This window comes from Durio zibethinus, chromosome 4 (genome assembly GCF_047325235.1).
Source record: "Durio zibethinus cultivar Kanyao isolate XHJ-2024 chromosome 4, ASM4732523v1, whole genome shotgun sequence".
NCBI classification, from domain to species: domain Eukaryota; kingdom Viridiplantae; phylum Streptophyta; class Magnoliopsida; order Malvales; family Malvaceae; genus Durio; species Durio zibethinus.
In genome coordinates this window covers 4,381,784-4,408,726 of record NC_143165.1, presented here as the reverse complement: position 1 = coordinate 4,408,726, position 26,943 = coordinate 4,381,784, and the positions used below count along the sequence as shown (strand labels likewise).

Sequence of the window (26,943 nt, the reverse complement as noted above, 5' to 3'; positions counted from 1 at the left end):
TTCTTTTGTGGTCGGGGTTAATAAGAAAGCGATAAATTCAAATTTTTTGAGTTTTATTCAAAACTTATTATTTAAAATTTTATTATAACTCGATTGAATTTTAATTTTTAAGTTTGATTTTGATTTGAGATAAAAATTAAGATATTTGAGTTTGTTTGATTATATTTATTTATTAAATAAAAAAATAATTTATTTATTAAATAAAAAAGTAACTTTTATTTTTATGTTTGATTTTAAGTTAGATTATTTATATTCAAATTCAAAATTAAACTTAAATTGATATATAAAAATAAAATAATATGTATTAAAATATAAATATTTTATTAAGTTCACGATTTATTCAAATTAGGCTTTGAGATATCTGAACTTAATTTGCTCAATAAGTTAAATTGTTCGAGCTTGAGTTAATTATGTTGAATTTAATTTTTATTTGAGTCAAGTTTTAAATAATTTTGAAGTAATAAGGTATTATTTACACCGTTAGATGATACTAATCAATGAAATATATCAAATTATGGTAACTAAATATTCATATATGAAAGAATTAGAGGTGTTTGTGAATCGGGTCAGTTGGAATTAAATTATGTTTATGTTTAATATTAATAATTTATATATTTATCTAAGTCTGACTTAATTTAATATTTCAGGTTTCAAAACTTTTTCAAACTCGATTTAAATTAAAAAAAAAATTTTAAACACATTCATTAATCTAATTTATATTATAAAAAATTAAAAAATCTTTATTTTAAAAAATAAAAATAAAATTTCACATATATAAACTTATATAATTATAATATTTTAATACATATTTTATTCAAATTAAATTAAACTCAAATTTGAATTTTTTTATTTAAGTTTGACTCAAATTTTAAATTAATTTAATAATTTTTAATTTTTTATTCAAATTCTTTTAAAATTTGAGTGAACTTTTGACATAAACGGGATAACCGACCTTTGAACAAATATAGAGAGATCTCATCTAATTGGACATGGAAACATTCACAAGAGTAGCTCTACAGTGTACTTTCCAACTTTTATGGTGCGAGCAGACTTTGCTTATATCTAAACTAGAAGATTTGTCCTGGCTACGCTAGGGAAGTGTTTTTTTTTTTTTTTTTTAAATACAAATTATTTGTGTATTTAATATTTAATAAGAAGTGTATGTATCATCTCATTTAATTTAAAGATTTTGGATTGAATCATCTCAATAAAAAATATAAAAACTTATCGATAAAAGTCTCATGTTTTTTAAAATTTTAATTATAATTTTTAAAGTAAATATTTAAATATGAAAAGATATATAAAAAAAAGGATTTTTACAACTTGACTATTCTTTTTTTTAAACAAATCAATAATTTTGCTTGAATTTTAAAAAAATTTGTCGCTCACAATGTCCTCGAAATTCCATAATTATTTGGATTTTGATTTATTTTTATTATCAAAATGTGTCACATGAAATAAAAATGATGTGCAATCATATCTATATAATTTGGATCCAATTTTGGTGGGTCCTGATTTCAACGGTAATGATTTCGACACATCATTCATCTGGCCTACAAGATTAGTATTCATCTAAGAGTGGATTATTATTTTCCATCACATAAACTCATCAATACAATAAATATAATTATATTAAAATTATCCCAACTTAATATAAAGCTCAATTTTTAGACAAGTGGGATGGATGATTAAAATTGATTTGAGGGGTATTTTCAATAGTAGTTATATTTTTTTCGGGTTAAATTTGAAATTTTTCATAAATTTGTGGTTAATTAAGTCATAACAATAATTTTTACTTTGTTGAGGGTCAAATACAAATTAATATTGTTGACTTTATATTATAGTAAATATTATATGTATGCGATTGACTTTGTTAAAAGATAATTTCAATTCAAAATAAGATAATTATTTTAATAATTTTAATTAATTTAGTAATGCTTGTGCATTAATATCTATATATTAACAACAAAAGAGGGGAAATTTACACAGCCAAACCATGCTACTTAACGAAAACATTTTAAGTGTAAATTATTTTGGGACCTATAAATCGACCAAAATCAACAACGATTGCTCCTTTATCTATCGTGTTCACCCACATGCTAAATGTTATCGTCCCTGTTTGCAAAGTGTAGTGTTAGAGGAAACTAAAATTAGTTATTTTTAGTGATCGATAAAAAAAAGTAATACAAATTGTAACAAAGTTACAACTAAGATGTAATTTATATTAAAAATAATATTTTTTATAAATATTGTACTATTAAATTTATTTTTTTGTCAAATTGAGTTGAATGCGAATTAATTATTTACATATATATATATATGTTGAGTGTGACTCTGATGTAAAAAATAATAATTTAATAATAAATTATAATCAAAACGAATAAAAAATTATCAATATTTTATCTATTTACATTTATATGTAGAGGTTTTTTTTTTTTTAGGCTATTCTTTTTTTTTAATTATTTATTTTAATATTTTAAACTATGTTTGGAAAGATGAATATATAAAAAGAAAAAGATTTGGAATTGAATTGTTTCATAAGATAGAATTAATATCATGAATAATTCTCAAACTAAGTAAAATATATAATGTGGTACTTGAATTTAAAAATTTTTTAATATGGTACTTGAATTATAAATCTGTTAATCAATGTGATATTTTATATAATGTGACTAGCTTCAAATTATAATATATGACAAATAAAAAAAATTTAAAGTATCATAATAGTTATAATTCAAGTATCATATTAGAGATTTTTAAAATTTAAATATTAAATTAAATATTTCATTATAATTTAAGCATATTTCATGATATTAATCTTATAAATTATGAAAATGAAATCAAAACATTATTCATAAATTAGTTGATAAATTTTTATTAATTATTATTTAAAAAAATTATAAACAAAATTATATTTATTGATTTATTAAATTCATCATGAATATTATTAATTTATAAAAAATTTAGATCCATAGCAAGGCACAAACATGTAGACCTAGCTATTTGTGTATGTGTATCATGTAAAATATTAAAATTCTTATATTTATATAATATTTTATATAAAAATTATGTGTTATAATTTGTGTCAACATTGAAATATAAAATATAATTTTTTTATTTATTAAATTCATATATAGTTATTGCTACAATTTTAATTCGTTTCACTTTTATATTTTATTTTTATATTCATGTCGTATTATCATATTGTAATTTATATTACCAGATTTATAAAACATGTTAATATTATTAATATTGAATGTAATTTATTGAAATTAAAAATATAAAAAATAAGTTCATCCCTTTCGAATATAAAAAATATTCAGTCCGTGAGCACCTTTGCTTTAGGGGTACGCGAACTATTCTTTGAGCCCAACAAATAAATCTCTAAGACCCGAGTAATAGAAGTTTGGGTTTGCTTGCTTTGGGCTCTATAGGTTTTGGCTTTCGGTTAAGCAATTGATCGCCAATTCGGAGCTGGAAATTGTATACACAGTTATAAAGTCGGTTGCCTCTCTCAAAAAGAGTAAAATTTTGGTAGAGAAAGTGAGCGAGAATCCATCCATGGAATCATCAAATCTGGGTTCAGTCCCTGAGGAGACCCTCGAAGAGCAGCACCAACAAGACAGCAGCAAGCCGGTTTTTTCTGCCTTTGCCTCGCGTCCTGATCGCCCTCCAACTCAGTAAGTTCTCGTTTCCAATTTTTACTTTCAGACGGTTCTTTATATTCTCTGTCGCCCCTCATTTCATTCGTTTCCTCTAACCTTGGTTTTTCATATTTTTCGATCATTTCTTGCTTAATTTTAGTTTATGTTTTTCTGTTGTTGCATAAATTTCATTTGGGGTTCTCACCATTTGCTTTGGTAAAGAGAAAAACAGTTTCACGCATTTGTTTGTGATACACATGTCTGCGATTAAGTTATTTGTTCATCCGCCTTTCTTCATCATCAAATGCAGCTTTTGAATTTGTTCTGAAATTTTGGTTTGCATTTATATTTTCTATGTTACTTATTTTCGCCTTTGATTTTTTTTTTGTTATAAAAATAACTATTGTTGTAGGAGTTCTTCTCAAAAATACTCACCTCTTGATTGGGCGGCCTATTTTGATCGAGAGGAAGATGTCTGCATATCAGACTCAAATGATGTTTGTGTTTATTGTTTTCGCAATTACATGGCAAATTTTTTTTTTTCATTTTCTATAACTATTTACTTCTAATATGCTTTATCATTTTAGGTCTTTCATTTATATATGGCAGGAAAAGAAGGACCAGTTGTTTTTTGTCTACATGGGGGTGGCTATTCTGGGTATGTTTGATCATCTTTGGTTAGTTATTTTTTTACACGTTTCTAATACATGAAGCTTGATCCTGAAAGGTGTATAACAATGTGTTTATATCAGACTTTTACCATGGCTTATTAAACCTTGACAGCTAGGATGATTGCTGGCACTTAACAAAATTATATCCTAATAATATACTAGGAAATTGCAATCTATACTGTGATTGTGTAGATGCTGCAATTCATGTGGTAAAATAGTAGCAAAAGTCAAAATGTGGTTCTGAGATTACTTTTGGGACCATTATTTGCACTCATAGTTAAAATAATGTTAAAAGGTTAGATTTGGAAGCTGGTATGCAAATGGTGACAAAGTTGATTTTGCGATATTTGCAATTCCCTGTTTAACATTTGTATGGCTTTCTGTTCCTCAAACCATTTCACTCTGTCCACAACAAACCATGTGAATATGATTCAAAACTATTGTTCTTAACAGTGGAATAAATCCATATTTTAATTTATGTTTAAAAGGAATAGGAGAGCTAATATAATAGAGAGAATAATAGAGATCAAATATGATTTAAAGTTTGGTCTTCTGGTAATTAGATTGAACTTGCTTACGTCAATTTGGTGGGATTTCATAAGGGGTGATTTACTCAAAATTTAAGGTGATCAGTTGTAGTTGTGGAAAAACTAAGAAATAAATCAGTGTGGAGACTGAATGTATGTTGGAAAAATGCTTATTGAGAATTATACAAGAATCTTAGGTTTATATACAACTAACTAGGGGTTAAACTAGGAAACTAAATCTTCCTAAAAAACTAATCCTATAATTGAGGGATTGTCTATCCTAATTTTAGGGATACAAATACTTAATTCTAGAGATACAAGTATAAATATACAGATTATAAGATTACAACCAGCTGTAAATAAGTGTTTTCCCACACTCCCCCTCAAGCTGGTGAATAGGTGTTTTCCATTCCCAGCTTGAAAATAATTTCTTGAAATGTTGCACTACTGAGACCTTTAGTCAACACATCTGCAAGTTGACCCTTGGTTGATACATAAGGTGTACAAATCAACCCACTGTCTAGTTTCTCCTTTATGAAATGCCGGTCTACTTCAATGTGTTTTGTTCTATCATGTTGCATAGGATTGTGTGCAATGCTTATTGCAGATTTGTTATCATAGTAGAGTCTCATTGGTCCATCTCACTTGATCTTCAAGTTTTCTAGTATAATCTTTAACCATAGTAGTTCACAAATTCCTTGAGCCATTGCTTTAAACTCTGCTTCAGCACTTGATCTTGCCACCACATTTTATTTTTTACTCCTCCAAGTCACAAGATTACCACCTAAGAAAGTGCAGTAGCCTGAGGTGGATCTTCTATCAGTTACTGAACCTGCATAATCAGTATCTGTATATGTTTCTAAAACTAACCCCAAATTTCTTTTGAATAAGATACCTCTCCCAGGATTAGCCTTCAAATAGTGCAATATACGGTAGACAGCCTATAGGTGCACTTCTTTAGGACTATGCATAAATTGACTTACCACACTCACAGCATATGCTATATCAGCTCTAGTATGTGAGAGATAAATGAGTTTTCCAACTAATCTTTGATTTATCTCTCTATTTACAGCAGCATCTTCATTAGCTTTTCCAATTTTATGATTAGGATCTATAGGGGTATTTGCAAGTTTACATGCAAGCTTCCCAGTTTCCTTCAGAAGATCCATCAGATATTTCTATCGTGAGATGAAAATACCATGCCGTGAGTGAGCTACTTCAATTCCTAGGAAGTACTTCAATTCCTAGGAAGTACTTCAATCTCCCTAGCTCTTTTATCTCAAATTCTCTAGCCAAACTGTTTTAGAGATTTTCTCTCTTTTTCATCATATCTAGTTACAATTATATCATCAACATACACTAATAGAACTGTGACCCTCCCTGAATCAGAGTGCTTGATAAACAATGTGTGATCTCCTTGACTCTGTTTATATCCCATTGCTAGCATCACTTTGGCAAATCTCCCAAACCAAGCATTAGGAGATTGTTTAAGGCCATATAAAGCTTTTTTCAGCGTGCATACTTTGTTTGCTTCTAGATGACCTCCAAATCCCGGTGGAACCTTCATATATATTTCTTCTTCCAAATCACCATGTAGAAAAGCATTCTTTACATCAAATTGTTGAAGTTGCCAATTGTAATTTGCAGCCAATGATAACAAAATCCTAACTGTATTCATCTTAGCAACTGGAGCAAAGGTTTCCTGGGAATCCACTCCATAGGTTTGAGTATAGCCCTTAACCACTAACCTGGATTTATACCTTTCAACAATACCATTTGCCTTGTATTTTATAGTGAAAACCCATTTACACCCCATTGGATTTTTTCCTTTAGGCAACTCTGCCAGTTTCCCATGTCTGATTTTTCTCTAAGGCCTCCATTTCTATTTTCATTGCTTGCCTCCATTTCTCACTAGATAATGCCTCGGATAATGTAGTTGGAACAGAAATAGTGTTTAGGCTCACAAGAAAATTTTTGTGGGATGGTGAGAATTTTTCAAATGACACAAAATTAGAGATTGGGTATAGTGGATGCTTGGTACATTCTCTAGTTCCTTTCCTAATGGCAATAGGCAGATCATAATCACTAGTTATAGTTTTAGGAGATTCATGCTCATTTTGAGAAACAGAGTAAAAAACTGTAGTTACCTCATTTCCAGAGTTAGGATCAGGTTCTTGGACTGGCACTGGTTCAGGATCTGGAACTTTCCTTCTTGAGTACATCTGTAATTCCTTCATAGAATCAAGAACAATATTATCCTTTATCACATTTTTCGTATTTGGAATGGGTTCAGACTCAAATTCAGTGTTTGACTTGGGCTCAGCAGAAACAGGTTTCGACTCAGAAGAATTAATGGGTGTAAATGTTGAAAAAAGGGGCAAATCAAGCAAAAAGAAGTCTTTATCCTTATCTTTCATGAATGAAGTCTCCCCCTGAAGATAAGGTTGAGTAAAAAATGGTTTATTTTCTTCAAAAGTGACATCTGCAGACACATAGAATTTTTTGGTAGGAGGGTGATATCACTTATATCATTTTTGAGTTGAAGACCCCACAAAAATACACTTAATCGCTCTTGGATCCAACTTTCCCTTGTTATGACTGTGAACATGAACAAATGATGTACAACCAAATATCTTAGGTGTGAGATTGTTTGTGGTATTGAGGTTGGGATAAAATTGTGAGAGTAGTTCCATAGGAGTTTTAAATCCCAAAACCCTTGAAGGTAACCTATTTATAATATGTGTGGCAGTGAGAACAGCTTCCCCTCAGTAAAATTTAGGTAAATTTGCTTGAAAAAGAAAGGCTCGGGTTGTGGCTAGTAAATGGTTGTTTTTCCTCTTTGTTACTCTATTCTGCTGTGGAGTATTAATACAAGATGACTCATGGATAATCCCCTCTTTTTGGAAATAGGTAGATAGACTCTGGTTGAAGTAGTCTCTTGCATTATCAGACCTAAATCTCTTGATTCTCACTCCAAATTGATTTTGGATCATGTTTTGGAAGCTTAAAAACACACTATTCACATCTGATTTGAATTTAAGTAAAAAACCCAAGAGACTTTGGTATAATCATCTATGAATGAAACAAACTATCTCGCACCAGAAATATTAGGAATTGTAGAGGGACCCCAAATATCACTATGAATCAAGTAAAAGGGAGTAGAACTTCTTTTGTTACTGATTGAAAAAGACACACGTCTATGCTTTGCAAGTTCGCAAATATCACAATAAAAATCTTCGACATTTAATCCTTTGAACAAAGAAGGAAACATGTTTCTCAAGGTTCCAAAAGAAGGATGTCCAAGACGAAATTGATAAAGCCAGATTTTGTTTTTATTGGAAGATTTTTCAGAAAGAAATGACAAAGGTAAACTATTCTTGATATTACTTGTGTTATTTCATGTCTCAAGATAGTATAGTCCATCCTTCTCCTTAGCAAGTCCAATCATCTTCCCCGAACTCTGGTCCTGAAATTCACAATAAGAGGGATAAAAGGTTACTTTGCAATTCATATCTCTGGTAAGTTTTTGTATAAATATCAAATTAGTAGATAATCCAGGAACATGAAGAACATTTTTGAGAACAAACGAGGGATTAACTTGAACATCTCCTAATCTTGCCACTGTGGTAAGTGAACCATCTGCAACAACAAATTTTTTATTACTAGGACACAGGTTATATGTACTAAACTTTTGTGAGGAATGTGTCATGTCGTCTGTGGCTCCTGAGTCAATGACCCAAGAACTCGTAATAGGCTTAACCGAGACATTTAATCCATGAGAACCGGAAGCTTTACCTGAACTAGAAACTTTACCCAAATAACATACCACAGTAGGCTTTTCAAGGATTTTCAATAAGTTTCTTAGCTTTTCAATCTTTTCCCTGTCGAACTCTTTTTGTTTTTGAGATATCTGTAGTACTCCAGTGATTTTTTCAGTTAACATTTCCTCAAATTGGGTGGTAGTGATCTTTCTTTGAAAGGGTTCGGCAATGAAGGCCTAAACAAGATTCGGCAATGAAGGCCTAAAAAAGTCAGCAATGAAGGCTGAAAATTTTGCTTCCCAAGAAGAGCCTAAAGCTCTGATACCATGTGGAAAAACTAAGAAATAAATCAGTGTGGAAACTGAATGTATGTTGGAAAACTGCTTATTGAGAATTATACAAGAATCTTAGGTTTATATACAACTAACTGGGGGCTAAACTAGGAAATTAAATCTTCCTAAAAAACTAATCCTATAATTGAGGGATTGTCTATCCTAATTTTAGGGATACAAATACTTAATTCTAGAGATACAAATATAAATATACAGATTATAAGATTACAACCAATTGTAAATAAGTGTTTTCCCATAGTAGTGATTAGATCATTGTCTTTGGTAAAAGTTGGTTCTTGTATATGTGGCAATGATCTCAAATTCTGGAGGAGAATTAGATCACTACCTTTAAGAGTGGTCTGAATTCCATCCAAAAAGATCGGACTTTTTTCACCAGCTTAGTCATATGCAAAATGGATTATGGACAAATTTCTCGTTTTAATGTGCATTCAACGTGTTTGCTTCCTTAATACAACTCCAGTCCTGTGCATATAGCCACCCTTTACCGTTTTAAAATTCTCTTTACTGCCCATTTCTAAGCACATTGCAGTCTTCGCTCCTTTTTTTAGCCAATTTATCATCATTTTAACTGGTTTAACTTTTCTTATTCTCAGTCTTTTGGTTAGTTTGATTTACAAGTTTTACATAGCTAACAACACATTAACTTAGGGGTCGTTTGGTATTGTTGTGTGTTTTATATATTATGTTTTATGTTTTTGAAAATTTTGTTTTGTTTTATTTTCGTTTTATTTTTAATTTAGTGAATTTGAAAACATGTTTGGATAGAATGTTTTTGTTTTAGAAATGTGAAAATAAAAACATATAAGAGAAAGTGGTTAAAACTTTTAGGCTCCGTTTGTTATTAATAATATAATAATATTTATTACTATGTTATTTATTAATATATTATTAATAAATATTATTTTAATAAAAAATGTATTATTTGTTAATATTATATTATTTATTAATATATTATAATTAATATAATTGATATATTATATAATTAATGTAATATATTATAATTTTTTAATATATTAATAGTATTATTTATTAATATAATAGTTATTTAATAAAAATATTATTTTATTAATATAATAATTGTAGCATTACTGTAACGATTTTATTGTAATTCTGTGAACAGTGCCTGTATGGTAATAGTGCTAAATTGTTTCCAAAAAACTGAAAACACTATTTTTCTGTTTTCAACAATTTCCAAAACTTTCCAAAATTTTGGTTTTAGTTTTCAAAAATAGAAAACAAAAACAACTTTCCAAACATGTTTTTGTTTACTATTTCAAAAAAATTGAAAACAAAAACAGAAAATAGAAAACGGAAATAAAAACAAACGACCCCTAGTTAGTAACTGAATTTTATTTTGTAAATTGTTCCTCAAATGTGATTGAGATTATATTTTTCAAATTGCTATATAAGGATATTTTGAGAATTTTATACTAAATGCCCCTTTGATTTCTTTTTTAGATGTTTTGGTCAAAAGTTAGTTCTGTGGGCAGATTTTCATGTTATCTACTAAAGATTTCACTATTTTGGCTGGGGAACATTTCTACCATAGTATCACCACTGCTTTACTATCTTATGTTAAAGATTTCAACAATTCCATGCTAGTCCCAATTGTCTTTGTGTGTAAGCTAGGTTAACTCTCTTTAACTCTTTCTCCTTTTTTTCCAGAAGAAAAATGAGTGCCATGCTGATTTGAGGAAATATCCTAGAAGTCAAGTGGGCTTGATTTTTTTTATTCCAGTTAGAGACTAGCTTCAAACAAGATAGTCCCCATTGATTTATCCTTGATGTTTATTGAATATTGCTTCTTATCATAAATCGTTAACTAATCTGGATGTATATTTTGTCTTTAGTAGATTCTCTCCTTGAAATCCAATCTAATATGTACTTTCCAATTGTATAGATGTTTGGAGATTGATATTTTGTCTATTCTTTTTTTAAATTGAATTCCTGATAAAAGCGAGTTGTCTAACTTGCTATGCCAGGCTCTCATTTGCTCTGTCAGCTGGTAAAATTAAGGAGAAGGCTCGAGTAGTTGCCATGGACCTTAGAGGACATGGAAAGTCATCCACAGAAAATGATCTTGACCTATCTATTGAGGTACACATTATTTAAGCGTAGTTAATAGAAGCAAACAAGGATGTCTTCCTACAGACTATATTTTTAATTGTTTGATCATGAATTTTGTCATTCTAGTGTCTCATTCACGGAACTAAACTATATCTTACATGTGCAGACTATGTGTAATGATGTTTTTGCTGTTTTGAATGCATTGTATGGAGATTCGCCTCCTGCAATTGTGCTTGTTGGCCACAGGTTGTTCTCTTCTGTTATTTTAGTTTTGTTTAAAAGTTTTGTACATACCTATACATAATTCATTATCAAGAGGAAAAGCAATAAGAAAAAGAGTGCTCATCCTTTCACGAGCAGTAGTTGTGGAAATGTGCCAAAGTGCCAATTGGATAGGCATGCTTTTTTCTCCATCTCTTTCTCTTCTTTGTTTGTGCGTGCGCATCTGTATGTGCATGTTTATGACCCTGATGATGGCTGTGATAGTGGTTCGATGTGAATGTGGTATATGCATCCATGATTTCTTTATTCTCGCAAATAATATATATTATTAGCTCGAATTAAAATATGTTTGTTATTTTTACAACCCTATAATTTGGAGACATGGGAGTTGGAGAATGAAGAGGTTTCAGATTGTTTCTTGGATAAACTTTACTGTTTGTCAATCAATTTGGATTGCAGAATAATCTAAGCTTCCAATTTAACTTTGTACTTTGTGCAAAGATTAATTATGTTGAATAACTATTTCATTACTAATGCCTGCATTTTATATTCAATGACATATTTCCTGAAAATAGCTATTGGTCTATTGGTGATTTAGTTCACATTCTCAAAATAGAAAAATGGACCTCCTATTAAAGTTTTATATGTTCCTTGTAAACAATGAAAATGGGAAATATACTAAGAGTGTGCCCTAAATGAGTAAATTTTTCTTTGATCATCTTATATCATTTGCATGCAGCATGGGAGGCTCCGTCGCTGTGCATGTTGCTGCTAAGAAAACATTGCGTAGTTTAGCTGGCTTGGTGGTTGTGGATGTTGTAGAGGTTGGTTCCTTTGAAAAGCTTGCTTGACATTACTTTTAACTTTTTGCTTGTTGGCATGTATTGAAACCAAACATGCTCACTTCAGGGAACAGCGATGGCATCATTAATTCACATGCAGAAAATCCTCTCCAACAGGATGCAGCATTTCTCAAGCATTGAGAAAGCAGTAAATACATTTCTCTTATGACCACTGTCTTTTTTCTGTTTATTGGCACATTAATCATTTATCTCTTTCATTTGGTTAAATGTGTTGTGTTTCAAGCTTATCTGTGTGTGTTTTGTGGGTGTGAAGGTGTATTTGCACTTCTTATTTTGTTCTATTACGCCTTCTCTGAGGCATTAACCTTAATAGTTGAAGTTGAGTGGATATGGAAACTTGTAAGGCAGCTATCAGCACATTTAATTTAATTATAACCTACTTTTCAATAATGATTATTGTAATTCCTGAAGTTAGAATTTTGTAGGTAAAAATAAATTAGTAACAGTATGCTGTAGGACCAAGTAATGATCCATCAGGACAATGTTACTGGATAATGGTTTGACAAGCTATTGAAATCATCAAGCAGAAGAATCCAGAATTCACTGCTGTAAATTGTGATAGGAGATTGTGACCTGGCTGAGTATCATCTAGGCTTGTGGCTCTTTTAACCCAGGTTGCCAAACTGTACCTGCCAATTATTCATGTACTCTTCAATTAGTATCAGTTGGAACCCCTAGGAATTTCAGATAAATAAACTTGAGATTTTCCATGAATCTTCTCTTTAATCTAAATTGCACAATACCTCCTAAACCTGGACTTAGATATAAATATGTTGTTCCCTTTTTATGTGATCTGGCTCAATGGTAGTCTCTTGAGACTAGGAACTGTGATAAACATCTATACCTTGTTAAAAATCAAAGGAATAGTTTCCGTTTGATAGTCTTTATTGGATTTGTGTCTGTTATAATTTGTTTTTGATAATACAATTCTTTTTTCAGTTATAAGAAAATAAAAATTCAGTAAATTTTTTGATTAATATGATTACTACTACTAGTCAGTTTATATGTAGGAATGTATGTGAGACAATTCAAATTAGATTAAAAAACTTATGTACCAAAATTTGGGCTTTTTTTATGAAAATAAATAGCTATTAGTGGGAAAAGTTATATAGCTTATTGACTGCTTTTGAAGAAATTTGATTTTAGGTTTCTTGTCTTTACTTGGAATAACAATGTCAAAATTTGTATTTAATAATTAAAATGATTAATTAAATATTACACATTTACAATTTCTTAATACATTCTCCCATAAAATCATGAATGTAGACTAACATGAGGGTTCTAGAATGGTTCAGATATCATTAATCACATAGGAGTGTTGAAATTTTTGTGGGACATCTACAGGTTATATATTGACTCATAAAATGCAAAAGGACTTTTATTTAGAATATTTATATGTATGTATTGATTGCAAATGCAGTGTTCCTGTGGACTTTCCACCTGATTGATTTCCAGTAGTGTTGTGGCTCTAGACAGCGTCAATACTTCTCAACTCCATTAGTATGCATGGGAAGTAGGTTTTTGGATTATTTAGTATAACTGTATAAGGAAGTGTGACAAATTAGTGAAGTTATTGGAATTCTGTCTGGAGGTGCTGCCTTCATGAGTAGGCTGCATGGTGGTTATATCAGTAAGTCAGCAGACTGTATAATAATTATATGTGAAGAAAATATGAAAATGTTAGGGAAATATAGGTGTTCTTGCTCTCAAAAAGGTTGAAATTAAGTTTTAATCACTGTTGGTTTTGATTGCCAAGAGAACTTCTCGTTCTTATTGTATACTAAACACTGATAATAGAATGCCATTAATTTTTTTTTTACCAAAAAATGGAACAGGCTTTAGACTAAACTGATTTCTTCGTTTGAAAGGCTAGTTGTTAAGTGTGAGAACCCAGGGAAAATGCACTGCTTGTTATATAATCATACCTGGCCAAGTTCACAAGTGATATAAAATATGAGCATATGCTTGGTTGAATTGTATTTTCTTCAAGCAAGCTAGTGAGATTATTGTTGTAATGACAAACTAAAATGTGCAGATTGAATGGAGTGTTAGAGGAGGTTCATTAAGAAACATTGACTCTGCTCGTGTATCCATTCCCACCACTTTAAGCTATGATGATTCAAAGCAATGGTAAGCATTTCTATTGTACTAACTATATATATTGTTATTGTGTAAATTTCCTAGTCCAACTGGAATGATTCTAACTTTTTTCTGTAGTTATGTCTACAGAGCACGGTTGGAAGAAACTGAACAATATTGGAGAGGCTGGTGAGTAAAGTTTTGTTATTAATTCATAAAACTTGTGTAATAGTGATGAGGTCGAATGCTGTTATAGATATTTGAACTGAAACCATAGTCTTCGTTGTAAATGTCTTAGCTACTAATTGGTGCTACACATGGCTGCTTGGGGTACAATTTTGTGGTTAATTAGCTGGGATACTGCATCCATGAATGCAATTTTACCAGGTTGGTTGTTCAGTGTTTATGTTAACCAGTAAGCTGTTGCAGTTTTCATGTGTGTATATTTATTTTGTTGAAACTGCTTCAGATTAACTGAAATCATGCTTATGGTTAAAGTAAGTCTGCAAATAGCTTGCAGAGTTTTGTCCTTTTTGCTGTCTGGGATTGTTGTATACCTTAAAAGTGTGTTGCACCTAGTGGCTTACAAATTTATTAGAGGAATTTCCCTGACTTTTTATGGTTGAGCATCATTTATAGTGTGCTGGAAAACTAAGTCCTTTCATGTTCATGCAATTAATTTCCTGTTTGTTTTCAAGTGATGAAGAGTTGAAGTTTTGGGAGTTTGTGTCTATGTTGTTTATAGGGAAAATAATTTAATTATTAGGACAGGCCTATGCAACCAAAGGAATTGTCAGGATTCCAATTGGCATTTTTCTATTGTAGTTGACAGAACATTCTGTCTGATAAGAGGGATGTTATGCTTATTTGATCAGATAGTGAAAGTGGGGACTAAAGAGTAGCCATTTGAGCTATTGTGTAATCCAGGTTTCCTTATACTTTGTTGTTCAAGCTGTTTAACATAGTAGATTCTGTGATAAATGAAGTATGGACCTTTTTAAATGTTTGATGGCATTATAATTTGAAATTCTTAAAATTTGTCTGTAGGAGTGACTTCTTAAAATTTCACTTTTGGATAAGATGAAAAGAATTGGATTTTTTTGGGTGGGGGGAGCTATGAACGTACCTTTATTTTTATTCACCACCCTTGATGTCAATCAAAAAGTTTTTGTCCTCTTGTAAATTTACTGAATTCTAACCTGGAATATTTGAAAGCTAAACCTCTTCCCATGATACCTTGCTCATAACAACTTAGTGTTGGACCATTTCTTGTTCTCTTTTATAATGAATCTAATCTTAATTTTGGAAGTCTGCTGTCAGTAGTAATGAATTATGCTTGTAAAGGAAAAGTTCGCACTTGGGTGGGTTAGCTCTAGGTCCTTTCCTGCTCTGATCATTTCAGGTTTTGTACCTTTCGATTATTTGAGGTTTGCTTCAGTAATTTCTCTAGTTAATTCAAGGTGGGGTGAGTTAGGTGGTGTTTTGGGTTTGAATCAAATTTTGCCACTTTTTTCTGCAAGAGGATAGTTGTGTCCTGGTTCAGATTTTAGGTTATTTCAGGTCTAGGCATTTTCCGCTAATTTAGGTCCTGGGTAGGTTGGAGTTGATTTAGATGAGATCTTTTACCAACTCTAATGATGAGTGTAAATATGTTGTTCTGGCTTCAAGGAACAATATAATGAATTATGATTTGGAGAATCCTGCTGTTAAAAGAATTCCATTCCTTTTTTTTTGGGGGTGGGGGGAGCTGCGAACTGACCTTTATTTTATTCACCACGCTGAATATGATAATTTTCTGATTTCTTTAAATATGATCTTGTCTTAAGGATATTTTGAAAGCTTAGACAATGGAAATGTCAATTAAAAACTGTGTCCTCTTGTAAATTTACTGACTTCTAACCTTGAATCTTCAAAAGCTAAACTTCTTCCCATGATACCTTGCTCATACCAACTTAGTTCTGGACCATTTCTTGTTCTCTTTTATAATAAATCTTATCTTAATTTTGGAAGTCTACTGTCAGTAGTAATGAATTATGCTTGTAAAGGAAAAGTTCGCACTTGGGTGGTTTGGATCTAGGTTCTTTCCTGTTTAGAACATTTCAGGTTTTGTACTTTTTGAATTTTTGAGGTTTGCTTCAGTAATTTCTTAGTCAATTCAAGGTGGGGTGAGTTAGGTGGGCATTTTGGGTTTAAATCAAATTTAGTCACTTTTTTTTTTTTGCAAGAGGATGGTAGTGTCCTGGCTCAGATTTTAGATTATAAGGTCCAGGTTTTTTCTGATAATTTGGTTCCTGGGTACGTTGGAGTTGATTTAGATGAGATCTTTTACCAACTCTAGTTACATATGTTGTTTTGGCTCCAAAGAACAATATAATAAATTTTGATTTGGAGAATCCTGCTGTTAAAATTATATTTGCATTAAGGTCGTTCTGTTTTTTAAACTTGAATGCCAATTTTCTTCTAAGTAGGATACGTACTGGATTTTCTGTAGCACTTCTGTGCTACATGAATATGAGCTCGTATCAATATAGTTGGACGATGGAAAGTAATGTTTAATAAGTGCCTTGCCAGTGCATCAATGTGCAAAAATGTCCCTCTAATCACTTTTACACTTCAAAGACAACTTTTTGAATTTAATACAGAAAGTGAGTGTCATCATACATAACCAACTGCATTGGTAAACCATATTCCTTAATGGCTTTTATTTGTAATCTTTTCTTGATTAAGGTGTTCTTGAAAACTATTCTGATTAAAGTAAGAGGTCCTTACACATTTTTGGTGTGCCTTTTGTTTTTTAGGTGTTACTGATAATATTTGAGTTTTAGTATAAAGCTCCTTTCAATTTTTTTGGGTGCAACATCTTGCTTTGAAAGAGATGGGGAGTATAATATATGCTTATGTATTTATACATATATATAGTTATCGTAACAGCATATTAAAGTAGAGCATATATATATATATATGTATCTAATAATTGCTATCATATGTAAAAGATCCCAAGAGAGAGTACCGTTTCATCTATTTCCAAAAAAGTGAGGATAGAGCAAAAAGGGGAAAAGAATAGTGTGAAAAAATCCTGACTGAACTGTATGGTCAACTTATTGTGCTCGTAATATTCAGTTGACTGGATCTGTTGTTTGGGAACTGAAAGCTCTGCTGCATATTCTCAAGGTTCATTAGAAAAGACGGTTCTTATTACTGAACAAGGAAGCCAGTCTTAATTGCTAGTTTTTCATTTTTTTTTTTAATCATATGAAAATGCTAGATTCTTTCAGATGAAAACTCATCTTCTTACGGTACTATCATGTTTTCTTCTAGTTTTCATTTTTAAGTTTGCTTATTGTCTTGCAGGTATGAAGGCCTTTCAGAAAAATTTCTATCTTGTCCTGTTCCAAAGGTCTTATTATTAGCCGGAACTGACAGACTGGACAGGTAGCCTCCCTTGGATCTTTAATACTCTGCCTATTTAATTTGCTTACTTTTCCTTTTTTAATATACCAAAATGTTTGTCTACTACCATAAGTGGATAAGTAGGTCATCACGTATAGTGAATTTTATTGTTATACCTCTCTTGTAATGTGACAAATTAAATAGTCATTAAACAAAAACAGGTAAATACCGAAGTCAATTAATAGCTTTCCACATTCAATGGTCTGGAGCTTCACTTGCATTGCCTTCACTAACATGGCATCTTGGCCTATGCCCGGTTTGATGAGTAGCATGACCACTGAGTGCAAGTTTTCTGGAGTTTATTTACGATAAAGCTCTCTGGCTGAAATGCTTGGAGGGGTTCTACCTTGTTGATGAGATTATAACTGATAATGTTGAGCTTCTTTGTGTTTCTAATTTACATGGTTATATTACTACTAATAATCAGCATAACTTGATGAATAAGCAACAATTTCAGTCAATCTTGATATTGCACCATCATAAAACTGATTGTTATGTTTGTGATGGAATTGGTTGACATTTGTCTGCATTATTTTGTAATAGAGCTCTCACAATTGGTCAAATGCAAGGCAAGTTTCAAATGGTGGTTGTGAGACATACAGGGCATGCTATACAGGTTCACATCATTACATTTGCTCCCACATTATTTACTTCTTTTTTAGTAAATTTTGACTTCTAGATATTAAAAAAATTGTAGGAAGATGTACCTGATGAATTTGCTACTTTGATACTCAACTTTATATCTCGTAACCGCATTGGCCCTCATGGAGTCGAGGTTTGAATTTTGTTTTTAAATGTTATTGGTTGTATTTTTGAAAATCATTTATATTCTTTGGTTATTTGATTGTGTGGATTGGATCTAAAGTGCTTTCCTCTAATAACATGTAGACAGTAGAATATTATTTTAGGCTCGTTTTTGTAATAGCTGAATTATGTTTGCAGATCCCAGGACTTGGTTGGCGAGCACAGCCACGATCTTGAATTCTATGGCCTTACCTTTAAATTTTTGCAATTTCTTTTCTTTTCATTTTAATTTTAATTCTAATTTTGTTGAAACACTGGATTTTAATTTCTGCCTTTTTTTTTTTTTAATAATAATGCCTATATACTGAAATGAGGCCTCTGGTCTATAGTGGATGTTGAGAAATGAATTGAGGTTAAATGGTTTTTTTTTTTTTTTTTCTTTTGCAATGGGCCGAATGATATATTTTTAACCATGTCTACATTTTTATTCTTTATTTTCCAATGGGCAGAAATAATACTAAAATTTTGCAAGTGGATCAGATCCATTCTCAATGATATAATGTGCACTTCGTATTTGATCAATTCTAGAGCTGAATTAGGAGTGATAACAGATAAGGTTGATCGAATAATATATAATATTGTTAATTTTTAATTTTATGGGTATGGTTTATTGATTTTTAAAATTTAGTTTTTTATATATTATTTTAATAAAAATTTTAATATGTTTAAATTGATTTATATATAAAATAATTATTTTTATTTTATAAAAATTTAAAATATATAAAAAAATTAATAAAATATATAATTTTTTTTTTTTTTCAGATTTTTACATTTCTATATGATATCGGATTTTTTATTTTTTATATTTTAATTTGAAATTTGATTTGAAATTAATATATAAATTTAATATTTAATTTTGACTCGAATCAAATAAGAAAAAATTTAATTTGAACTAAATTAAATATTATAGTTTTGAATCTATTTTTAATTTTAAAAATTTTTTTCTCATCCCTAATTGCAACAAGTGTATTTATGAGTTCAAACTTGATGCGAATTTTTTTTTATAAAATTAAATTAAAATTTTATAATATGCAAATAAAATTTATATTTTATTTATAGTTCATTTCTGATAGTGTAATTTTTTAATTTTATAAACAATTAAAATAATGTAATATGTTATTTTTTAAAATTATTTAAAATTATTTTGTTATGTCTTAAAAGTATGTCATTTTATTAAAGTTAATAGTAAAGTTCTAAAATTTTGTTTTTAATTATTGTGATAAATTTTTTTTTTAATTTATATGCGCGTATATTGTTAAATTTTAATCATAAAACTTGAATTAGATTTTACTTGATTTTGAATAGTGAACAAATTGAATTGGAATATTCATAATTTAAATAATTTATGAGTAATACAAGTCATTTACACTTTTAAGATTAGAAGGGATTAAAAACTCCAGTTGGTGCATTTACAAGGATTTACTCACTGCACCTAAAAGCTTCAGTTGGAAAAAGCTACCAATCATTCCCGGCAATGAAATCCAAACAGCATTTCAGTGCGATTTACACTCTTTTTTTTGCGTTAAAAATGATCTCACAGGAGACTCTCTTAGTAGTCCATTGGACTTAGACTTTTGTGATACCCTTGTTTACTATTTTAGCCATCTTTCTTTTGGTCATGTTCTTCCTTCTTTCTTAATCATTGGTCAAGTAAAATTTCACCATCTAAACTGTTGTCCATTATTTCCACCAATGAATTTGCTGTGGCAAAATTCTTCAGCTCAAACACATCTATTCTTTTAGTGTTCAAAGCCTTATTGAAGGTTTTGATGGAATCAACTCCTATGTCCAAGCCTATCCAACCATCTGAAATCTCAAATGTTGTCACCACCTTACTGTTAGCACCGAAAGCAACTGATATCATGGAATTGATAATAAAATCTTACAGGTTCTTGTAATTTTGAAGACCCTTCTTCACCCCACTTGTAGTATTATAACACTTTTCACCCAAAATGTGAGGGAAAAGCATATAAGATTTAACATCACAAGAATCCAATAGCAAGATAAATACAATTCCAGGAGATTTGCCTCAGCAACACAGCTGTGGTCCCCAAATGAACAAAGTTTGTTGTAAGGTTTGGCTTTGTCAATTCATCAACAAGCACATAAATGGGTTGCACTGCAGTGGTAATACTCTCTTGAAAACCTCTAAGATCAATAGTCAAAATTGGTTGATAGATGACAGCGTATGGAGTAAAACCAAGCAAGATAGATATTTCTGAGTGTGTTTGAGTAAAACAAAAAATGTTAACATATTGACCTTCAACATCACAAAAATTAATAGAGGGAGAAAATCTCATTATCTTTCATCATCCAAAACCTAGTAGAAACAGAAATAACATGGGTATCTAAAGGCTAACCTCTAAACCCCAATTCTCCATCACCTTCATTTATCTTTTTGAATTGGGATAATGTTAAGAATGGCCATTGAATTATAGTGGAATGTTCAATGTGATAACTAAACATTAAAAATCTTTAATGCAGTACCTAAATTATGAATCTATTAGCTAATATGATAGTTAAAAGGTTGTATGTTTGCCACGAGTTATGATTTGGATCTAACCACATTAGAGGTACATATCACATTAGTTAACAAATTCATGGTTTGGTATCACATTAGAGATTTTTAAAGTTCAAGTATCACATTAAACATTTCACTATAGTTCAAGGACCATACATAGCATTAACCCTATTGAATTTTAAGAGGAAAGAGCTTTCCTTATTCATAAATATGTAAAATCAAATATTAGCTAAGGATAAAATGTCCATTTCCCTCAAACTAATCATATAAACTAGTTGGTATCCAGAAAAAATCTTAAAATATTCTCTCTTATATGCTATTCCAGTAAGAGGCACAAAGAGAAATGAAGCAAGATTAGCTTAAATCAATTATGATCTCCTACTCGAATTATTATATTTCTATAGTTTGGTTCATGCTAAGATCTTATTTTTCTGGAGCTAAAGTCTTTACAACTCTTTTTTACACCTTTCCAATAGCATTACAACGAAGAGAATCCTACAAGAATAAAGGAGTTAGTAGCTTATTGACTTGAACAAGATTCATTAGAATTAAGTTCATCTCCTGGAATTAGAGATAAAGATGGTTCAGCAGCAGAGAGGTTAGACATGGATGTGCCTTTAACATATACAACCATGAGTTTACATGTTTGAGAAGTAGACATTGTACTACAATAACTTATACCATCATACACTGAAAACTATGATATTAAATTACTATAGAAATGGAAAATAAAAAATGAACAAACATATATAAGGAATTATACAGCAATACTCTTTATTTCACAAAGTTGTAAGACACAAGGCACCATGATTAAATATTGGAACTCATACTAGCATAAGCCAGACAGAATTTGAGCAATAGTCTTGTTATGTATTTCTATGTCCTTTGGCTTTCTCAAGTGACTCCATGGCTTCTTCAAATGATTTCTGAATAAAAAATTAAAATCAGTAATGTTCTGAAGCAAGTTTCCATAGATTGAATATCATTTATTATCGAATTTAATAAAAAATTCCATTAGGCACAACATTACAGGTCAAATTGCAATTTAGGTTCATGCATTATTATTCAAAAGTAATTTCCTGTTACTTTGGATTTACTGAGTACTTTTATGATGAAGTAAGGCTTCATTTATGACCAACACAATGTCATAAATAAAGCCCTGATTAGAGGGAATATATTAGATAATTTGCCATGCATATCATCGATGACTATTTAAAAAAATAAACAAATAAAAATCTTTAAATGGGCATGGCTAGGGATGAAAATGGGTCCAAGCCCTTCTGCCACATCTAACAATTTCTAATCTAATGCCTTAGTCTATGCTTAAAAAACCAAATATGCTGACAAGGATCAACATCTATAAAAAATAAAATATAACTTCTCATAAGGCACTTAAAATGTTTAAGCAAAATGATGCAGCATCCCCATAAAAATGGTTTTTTGTATACACATAGGTGCATAATGTAGAATGCAAAGAAATATCTTCTTATGATTTTATTTTCTTAATTTATTGTATTTTATAGGCATTATCAGTTGCATTTGTGTCTTAGATTTATGTTTTTTAAGTTACGCTGTAGGCTCTTATTTAATTTTTCTCCTTTTTTGAGTTTCAAGTTTGAAGAGTATTTTCCTAATTTTCTGGTTTGCTGGAAATTCAAGAATTTTTGTTTAGAATCTTAACTCAGGTTTACCTTATCTTACCTTGATTTATTAAGTTTGTAGTTTTCTATTTGGAGTCCAAGTATTTTTGTTAAAGTCATAATGGGAAAAAAGGTTATAGTTCTTTTAGGATTAGGATGTTACGAGTCTAAATAAATCAATGTGCTCTTTCTCTTGAGATATAGATTATCATCATGGAATATTCAGCATTGGTGCTCTTCTTGTTGTCTGATGCAATGAATATAACTACTGAGGTACCGTAGGTGAGAATCTTAGGGTACCTTCTCTTTATCTCTATTATGTTTTCTCTATTCCATTTTCCTGATGTTCCTCAATACTCAAGAATCATCATATCACAAAATTCCCATGAAAAATACCCTCCTACCAGTCCTATATCCGTATCAAACCCCCATGAATGTCTAGCTTTTAACACATGAAAAAGGAAGCTAGCACTATGGAATATAGTGAATTTAGAATGTTTAGAATGTTTCAGGATAAAAGTATAAATATGTAATTGCTGTATGGTCTCAACTATCAACACTGCAACTAAAATTGAGCACTTTAGAAATCAAACAGATCATCAACAATTGGTGAAGCATAAATTTGCAGATCAAACACTGTTCTGTTCCTTTGATAAAGCAAACATAACATACATACCCCAGAATTCCGCTTTTTCCACAATGCTTCTCTGCTGGTATCAAATGCAACAATTCCACCAAACAAGACACTGTCAAAGATCATAAACACACGTCATTAGTTACACAACGAATGAAATTCACTAGAAAATGATCCCAATCAAAGACCCAAAGAGATTACCCGGCAAAGGCGAGATTGAGAAGGAAGGCTCGCGTTGAGAAGAAACGAAACGCAATATTCCAGATGTTATTCTTGTAAGAATAAGAATAGGAAGGGGAAGAAGCGTAGGCATAGCCGCGGCTGGCCTTGCTGTATTGATGAGAATAATTATAAGAAGAAGAAGAAGAGGTAAGATTGTAGTGGGCACGCTTGCGATCGTCGCTGAGGACCTGGTAGGCCTCAGAGACCTGCTTGAATCTGAGGGTGGCGGAGTCTCGGAGGGGTTTTGGGGATTGGGAGTGTTTGTCGGGATGATATTTCACTGCCAGCTTTCGAAACGCTTCTTTGATTTCTTCTTTGGTGGCGCTCCTATTCACCCCCAACACCTTGTACAGATCCATTTTCTGTTTTCTACTACCATTTGTTTTCGTTTTTCTTGTTCTTTTCAGATTTTCTTTAACCACATACCAGTCGCCTTGGCGGCTCGCCCCGGTCCTCTTCTTCCTAAAACATATTTATTTATTATATTAAATATAAAATACACGGTCAGACATTATTTTATTAATTATTAAAAATCAATATTTAAAATAAATATATAAGATTAATATTTTTTAAAAAATTTTATTTATTAATTAATTTATATCATTTAGTTTATATCATTAACAAAATAATATTGTTTAATTTATTAATAATATATAAAATTTAGACACTAATTTTTTATCAGATATAAACTTTTATTTTATTTGTTTGCGAAAGGGGGATGGGTACTATTTTTTACCTTAATACTTCCATTTATTTTTTGCAAGTTTTTTTTTTTTTTTTTTCATTTGATTTTTTAGGAGCTAAGGCTTTTTTCTTTTCAAGAAAAATAATATTTTAAAAATATATTTTTTCAGTTTTTTGTGTTTATCTAATAAAAAATTTAGTCGATTAATAAAAAATAAATTACATCATTTTTTTAAAAAATATTTTTTCATTTAAAAAAAAAGAAGATATTCCAAAAAAAATTTGTTTAAGAGTAAAATTATTTATTAAACTCGTGATCATAATTCTACTAAAGCTTAAGCTTTAACATTTTTTTAAAACTCATATTTAATTTGATCAGATTTTAAATATTATTATATTAATAAAAAAAATTTATTTAATTTTAGTTAAAAGTTTTAAAATATTAATATTAGAGATATTCTAATATTTTAATTTTAAATAATTTTTATAATTCTGTTTAAGCCACCCTTGATATTATATTTAAACTCAAATTTAATACTAACTTACCCCAAATCTTATTACATTAATAAAAAGTATTATTATTTAATTTTAATTAAAAATTTATAATATTACTATTAAAAGTCTTTTGATATTTTAATTTTAAATAATTTAATTTTGTATATTATTAAACATAAATATTTTAATATTTCAATAATAAATAATTTATATTATTATATTAATAATAAATATTAATATTATTTAAATAATATTTTTATTATTTAATATTATTTTAATATTATTTTAATAATATGAATATTTTAATATTTTTGTATTTTTCATTTTAAAACATTTTATTTTTATATTTTGTTGACTAATGTAATATTTTTGTTATGATTTAATAATAAATACTATCAATATAATATATAACTATTTTAATATTAAATATTACTATTTTAATATTATGATATAATAAAAATAATATTATATATTATATATTATTTTTAAAAATTATTTTTAAGTATTAATAAATATTGTAATAAATACTTTTAATATATTTAGTAATAAATAATTTTACTATTTTAATAGTTATGTCAATATGATTAAAAACTAGATTTTTCATAAAATAACATAATCATAAAAAATATTTTTTATGGATTCATCCAAACGAAAAATCTCTAGTTTTTTTTTTTAAATAAAAACATTTTCTTAAAAACATATTTTAGAAATAAATTTTCACGAAATAAATAAAGCTTAAATTTATATTATTTTTGTGAAAAAGATTATATTGAATTACATTTTAAAAAATATATATGTTTTAAAAAGTATTAAATTGAGAATCATTATAAAAGAAAAAAGAAAAAATTTGAACTTTGACTAAAAGGAAAAATGATTGTTATGATCAAAAGTCTAGACATATTGACTAATGATGGACAAGTATTTCTGTGGATTGATAATGTAAATATTAAATTTTAAATAGCTAGTTAAAGTCCATTCGCACCTTTACCGAAGTCCTTTTAGCCTCAAACCTCCCCTTCTCTTAAGTGTAATGTTGATTTTTCTTCCATCATACCAACCGCCTTCTATTGATTGGCAATGGCACCTACTAATCCGTGTTATTCTTTATCTCATGTTTCTAAAACTCAAATACAATCTTATTGATTGGCAATCGTGCCTGTCGATTGACACTTTATCTTGCCTTACGGTAACAGTGGATTCCTAATTTTTTATAAAAGTAATTATTTATAATATATATAAATATTACAAATAAAAATTAAAGTAAAATATTATTATATTATTATAATTCACGATGAATTTTCTTATTTTTAAAAAAGATAAAATTAGTAGTATTATTAATAATATCAAATGTATATTTTTTTAATATGTATAATTAGATCATTCAATAAAAAATATTAATAAATTTAATAATTTTATCGACAACAAATTTTTCAAAAAAAATGTTTTTTTATTTTTAATTTTTGAGATTTTCCATAAACATGATAAGACATTGATCCACCTCTGCCCTACAAACTACTTTTCATCCGTTTGCTTCCGCTTTTCTATTTGGTTTCAATCCTTTCATGATTTAGGAGCTGAATATTGGTAGCGCGATAATAAAGGATAGCTAGTGGGAATTGTGCAGATTCTTGACAGCGATTTCTATTACTTTTCTTAGTAAAATAATAAATATATATATATATATATATGTATTGTTGATTTCTTTCGAAAACATAGAATTTGAATATTCAATTCTAATTTTCTTAGAAGCCATAAATTTTAAACATATTATAAAAGTACATTTGGATGAGAGATTTTAAAAGTGGATTTTCACTTGCAGAAAGATTTTCAAAATTCTAAAATGAGATTATCTTATTTGATAAAATAAAATTTTGATTTGTTGAAATTGTTATAATTTAAATGAGAAATTTTGATGGGCTCAAATCATCTTTAAATAGAATTTGTGAAATTTGTTGGTTTTATAATAAAAAAATCAACATTAATTATATTTCTTTATATATATATATATAAACTTTGGTTTTGTTCAATTTTAACTAAAAACCTCATTATAAATTCTATTTATTTTTATCTTTTCATATTATTATATCTACACATTTTTACAGTGTTATTGACACCCATAATATATTTATATATATAATAGTGTTTTGGTTTTATATATCTAATATCATTATTTCTCTATTATAATTAATTTTTATCTTGTCAAATTTAAATATTTAAAATTTCTTTCTAAAAAATAATTATTTAAAAATGCAAATATAAACTCTATTATTTTTATTTAATGCCTTTTAAAATACCAGTATTTTAAA

At 29.2% G+C, this 26,943-nt stretch overlaps 2 protein-coding genes across 8 annotated transcripts; one reads left to right on the top strand and one right to left on the bottom strand.

Moving 5' to 3' along the window:
- The first annotated feature begins 3,338 nt into the window (after nt 1-3,338).
- On the top strand, nt 3,339-18,912 carry LOC111287206 (esterase/lipase/thioesterase family protein). Of its 5 annotated transcripts, none has more exons than XM_022877550.2 (13): nt 3,345-3,680; nt 4,057-4,141; nt 4,232-4,302; nt 10,939-11,053; nt 11,190-11,269; nt 11,985-12,069; nt 12,155-12,235; nt 14,144-14,238; nt 14,326-14,376; nt 17,539-17,619; nt 18,178-18,253; nt 18,335-18,412; nt 18,580-18,912. In XM_022877550.2, the coding sequence occupies exons 1-13, from the start codon at nt 3,562-3,564 to the stop codon at nt 18,616-18,618; spliced, it is 1,056 nt and encodes a 351-aa protein (XP_022733285.1). In that variant the 5' UTR covers nt 3,345-3,561; the 3' UTR covers nt 18,619-18,912. The 5 variants fall into 5 exon arrangements, with proteins under 5 accessions (XP_022733287.1, XP_089615277.1, XP_022733285.1 ...); XM_022877551.2 differs by having other exon boundaries at nt 3,349-3,680; nt 18,181-18,253; XM_089759152.1 differs by lacking the exon at nt 4,057-4,141.
- Nucleotides 12,441-23,939, bottom strand: LOC111288256 (Chaperone DnaJ-domain superfamily protein). Of its 3 annotated transcripts, none has more exons than XM_089759153.1 (3): nt 23,438-23,938; nt 23,279-23,348; nt 12,441-12,737 (listed from the first exon to the last, which is right to left on the bottom strand). In XM_089759153.1, the coding sequence occupies exons 1-3, from the start codon at nt 23,815-23,817 to the stop codon at nt 12,714-12,716; spliced, it is 474 nt and encodes a 157-aa protein (XP_089615279.1). In that variant the 5' UTR covers nt 23,818-23,938; the 3' UTR covers nt 12,441-12,713. The 3 variants fall into 3 exon arrangements, with proteins under 3 accessions (XP_089615279.1, XP_022734806.1, XP_022734805.1); XM_022879071.2 differs by lacking the exon at nt 12,441-12,737 and adding an exon at nt 20,280-20,659 and having other exon boundaries at nt 23,438-23,939; XM_022879070.2 differs by lacking the exon at nt 12,441-12,737 and adding an exon at nt 21,562-21,888 and having other exon boundaries at nt 23,438-23,937.
- Nucleotides 23,940-26,943: the final 3,004 nt, after the last annotated feature.

Coding starts and splice junctions, on each gene's coding strand:
- LOC111287206 (XM_022877550.2), top strand. CDS start 3,562: ATGGAATCATCAAATCTGGGTTCAGTCCCTGAGGAGACCCTCGAAGAG. Junction 11,054..11,189: donor ATCTTGACCTATCTATTGAG/GTACACATTATT, acceptor TTACATGTGCAG/ACTATGTGTAATGATGTTTT. Junction 14,239..14,325: donor TATGATGATTCAAAGCAATG/GTAAGCATTTCT, acceptor TTTTTTCTGTAG/TTATGTCTACAGAGCACGGT.
- LOC111288256 (XM_022879070.2), bottom strand. CDS start 23,817: ATGGATCTGTACAAGGTGTTGGGGGTGAATAGGAGCGCCACCAAAGAA. Junction 23,349..23,437: donor CTCAATCTCGCCTTTGCCGG/GTAATCTCTTTG, acceptor GATCTTTGACAG/TGTCTTGTTTGGTGGAATTG. Junction 21,889..23,278: donor GGAAAAAGCGGAATTCTGGG/GTATGTATGTTA, acceptor TTTTTTATTCAG/AAATCATTTGAAGAAGCCAT.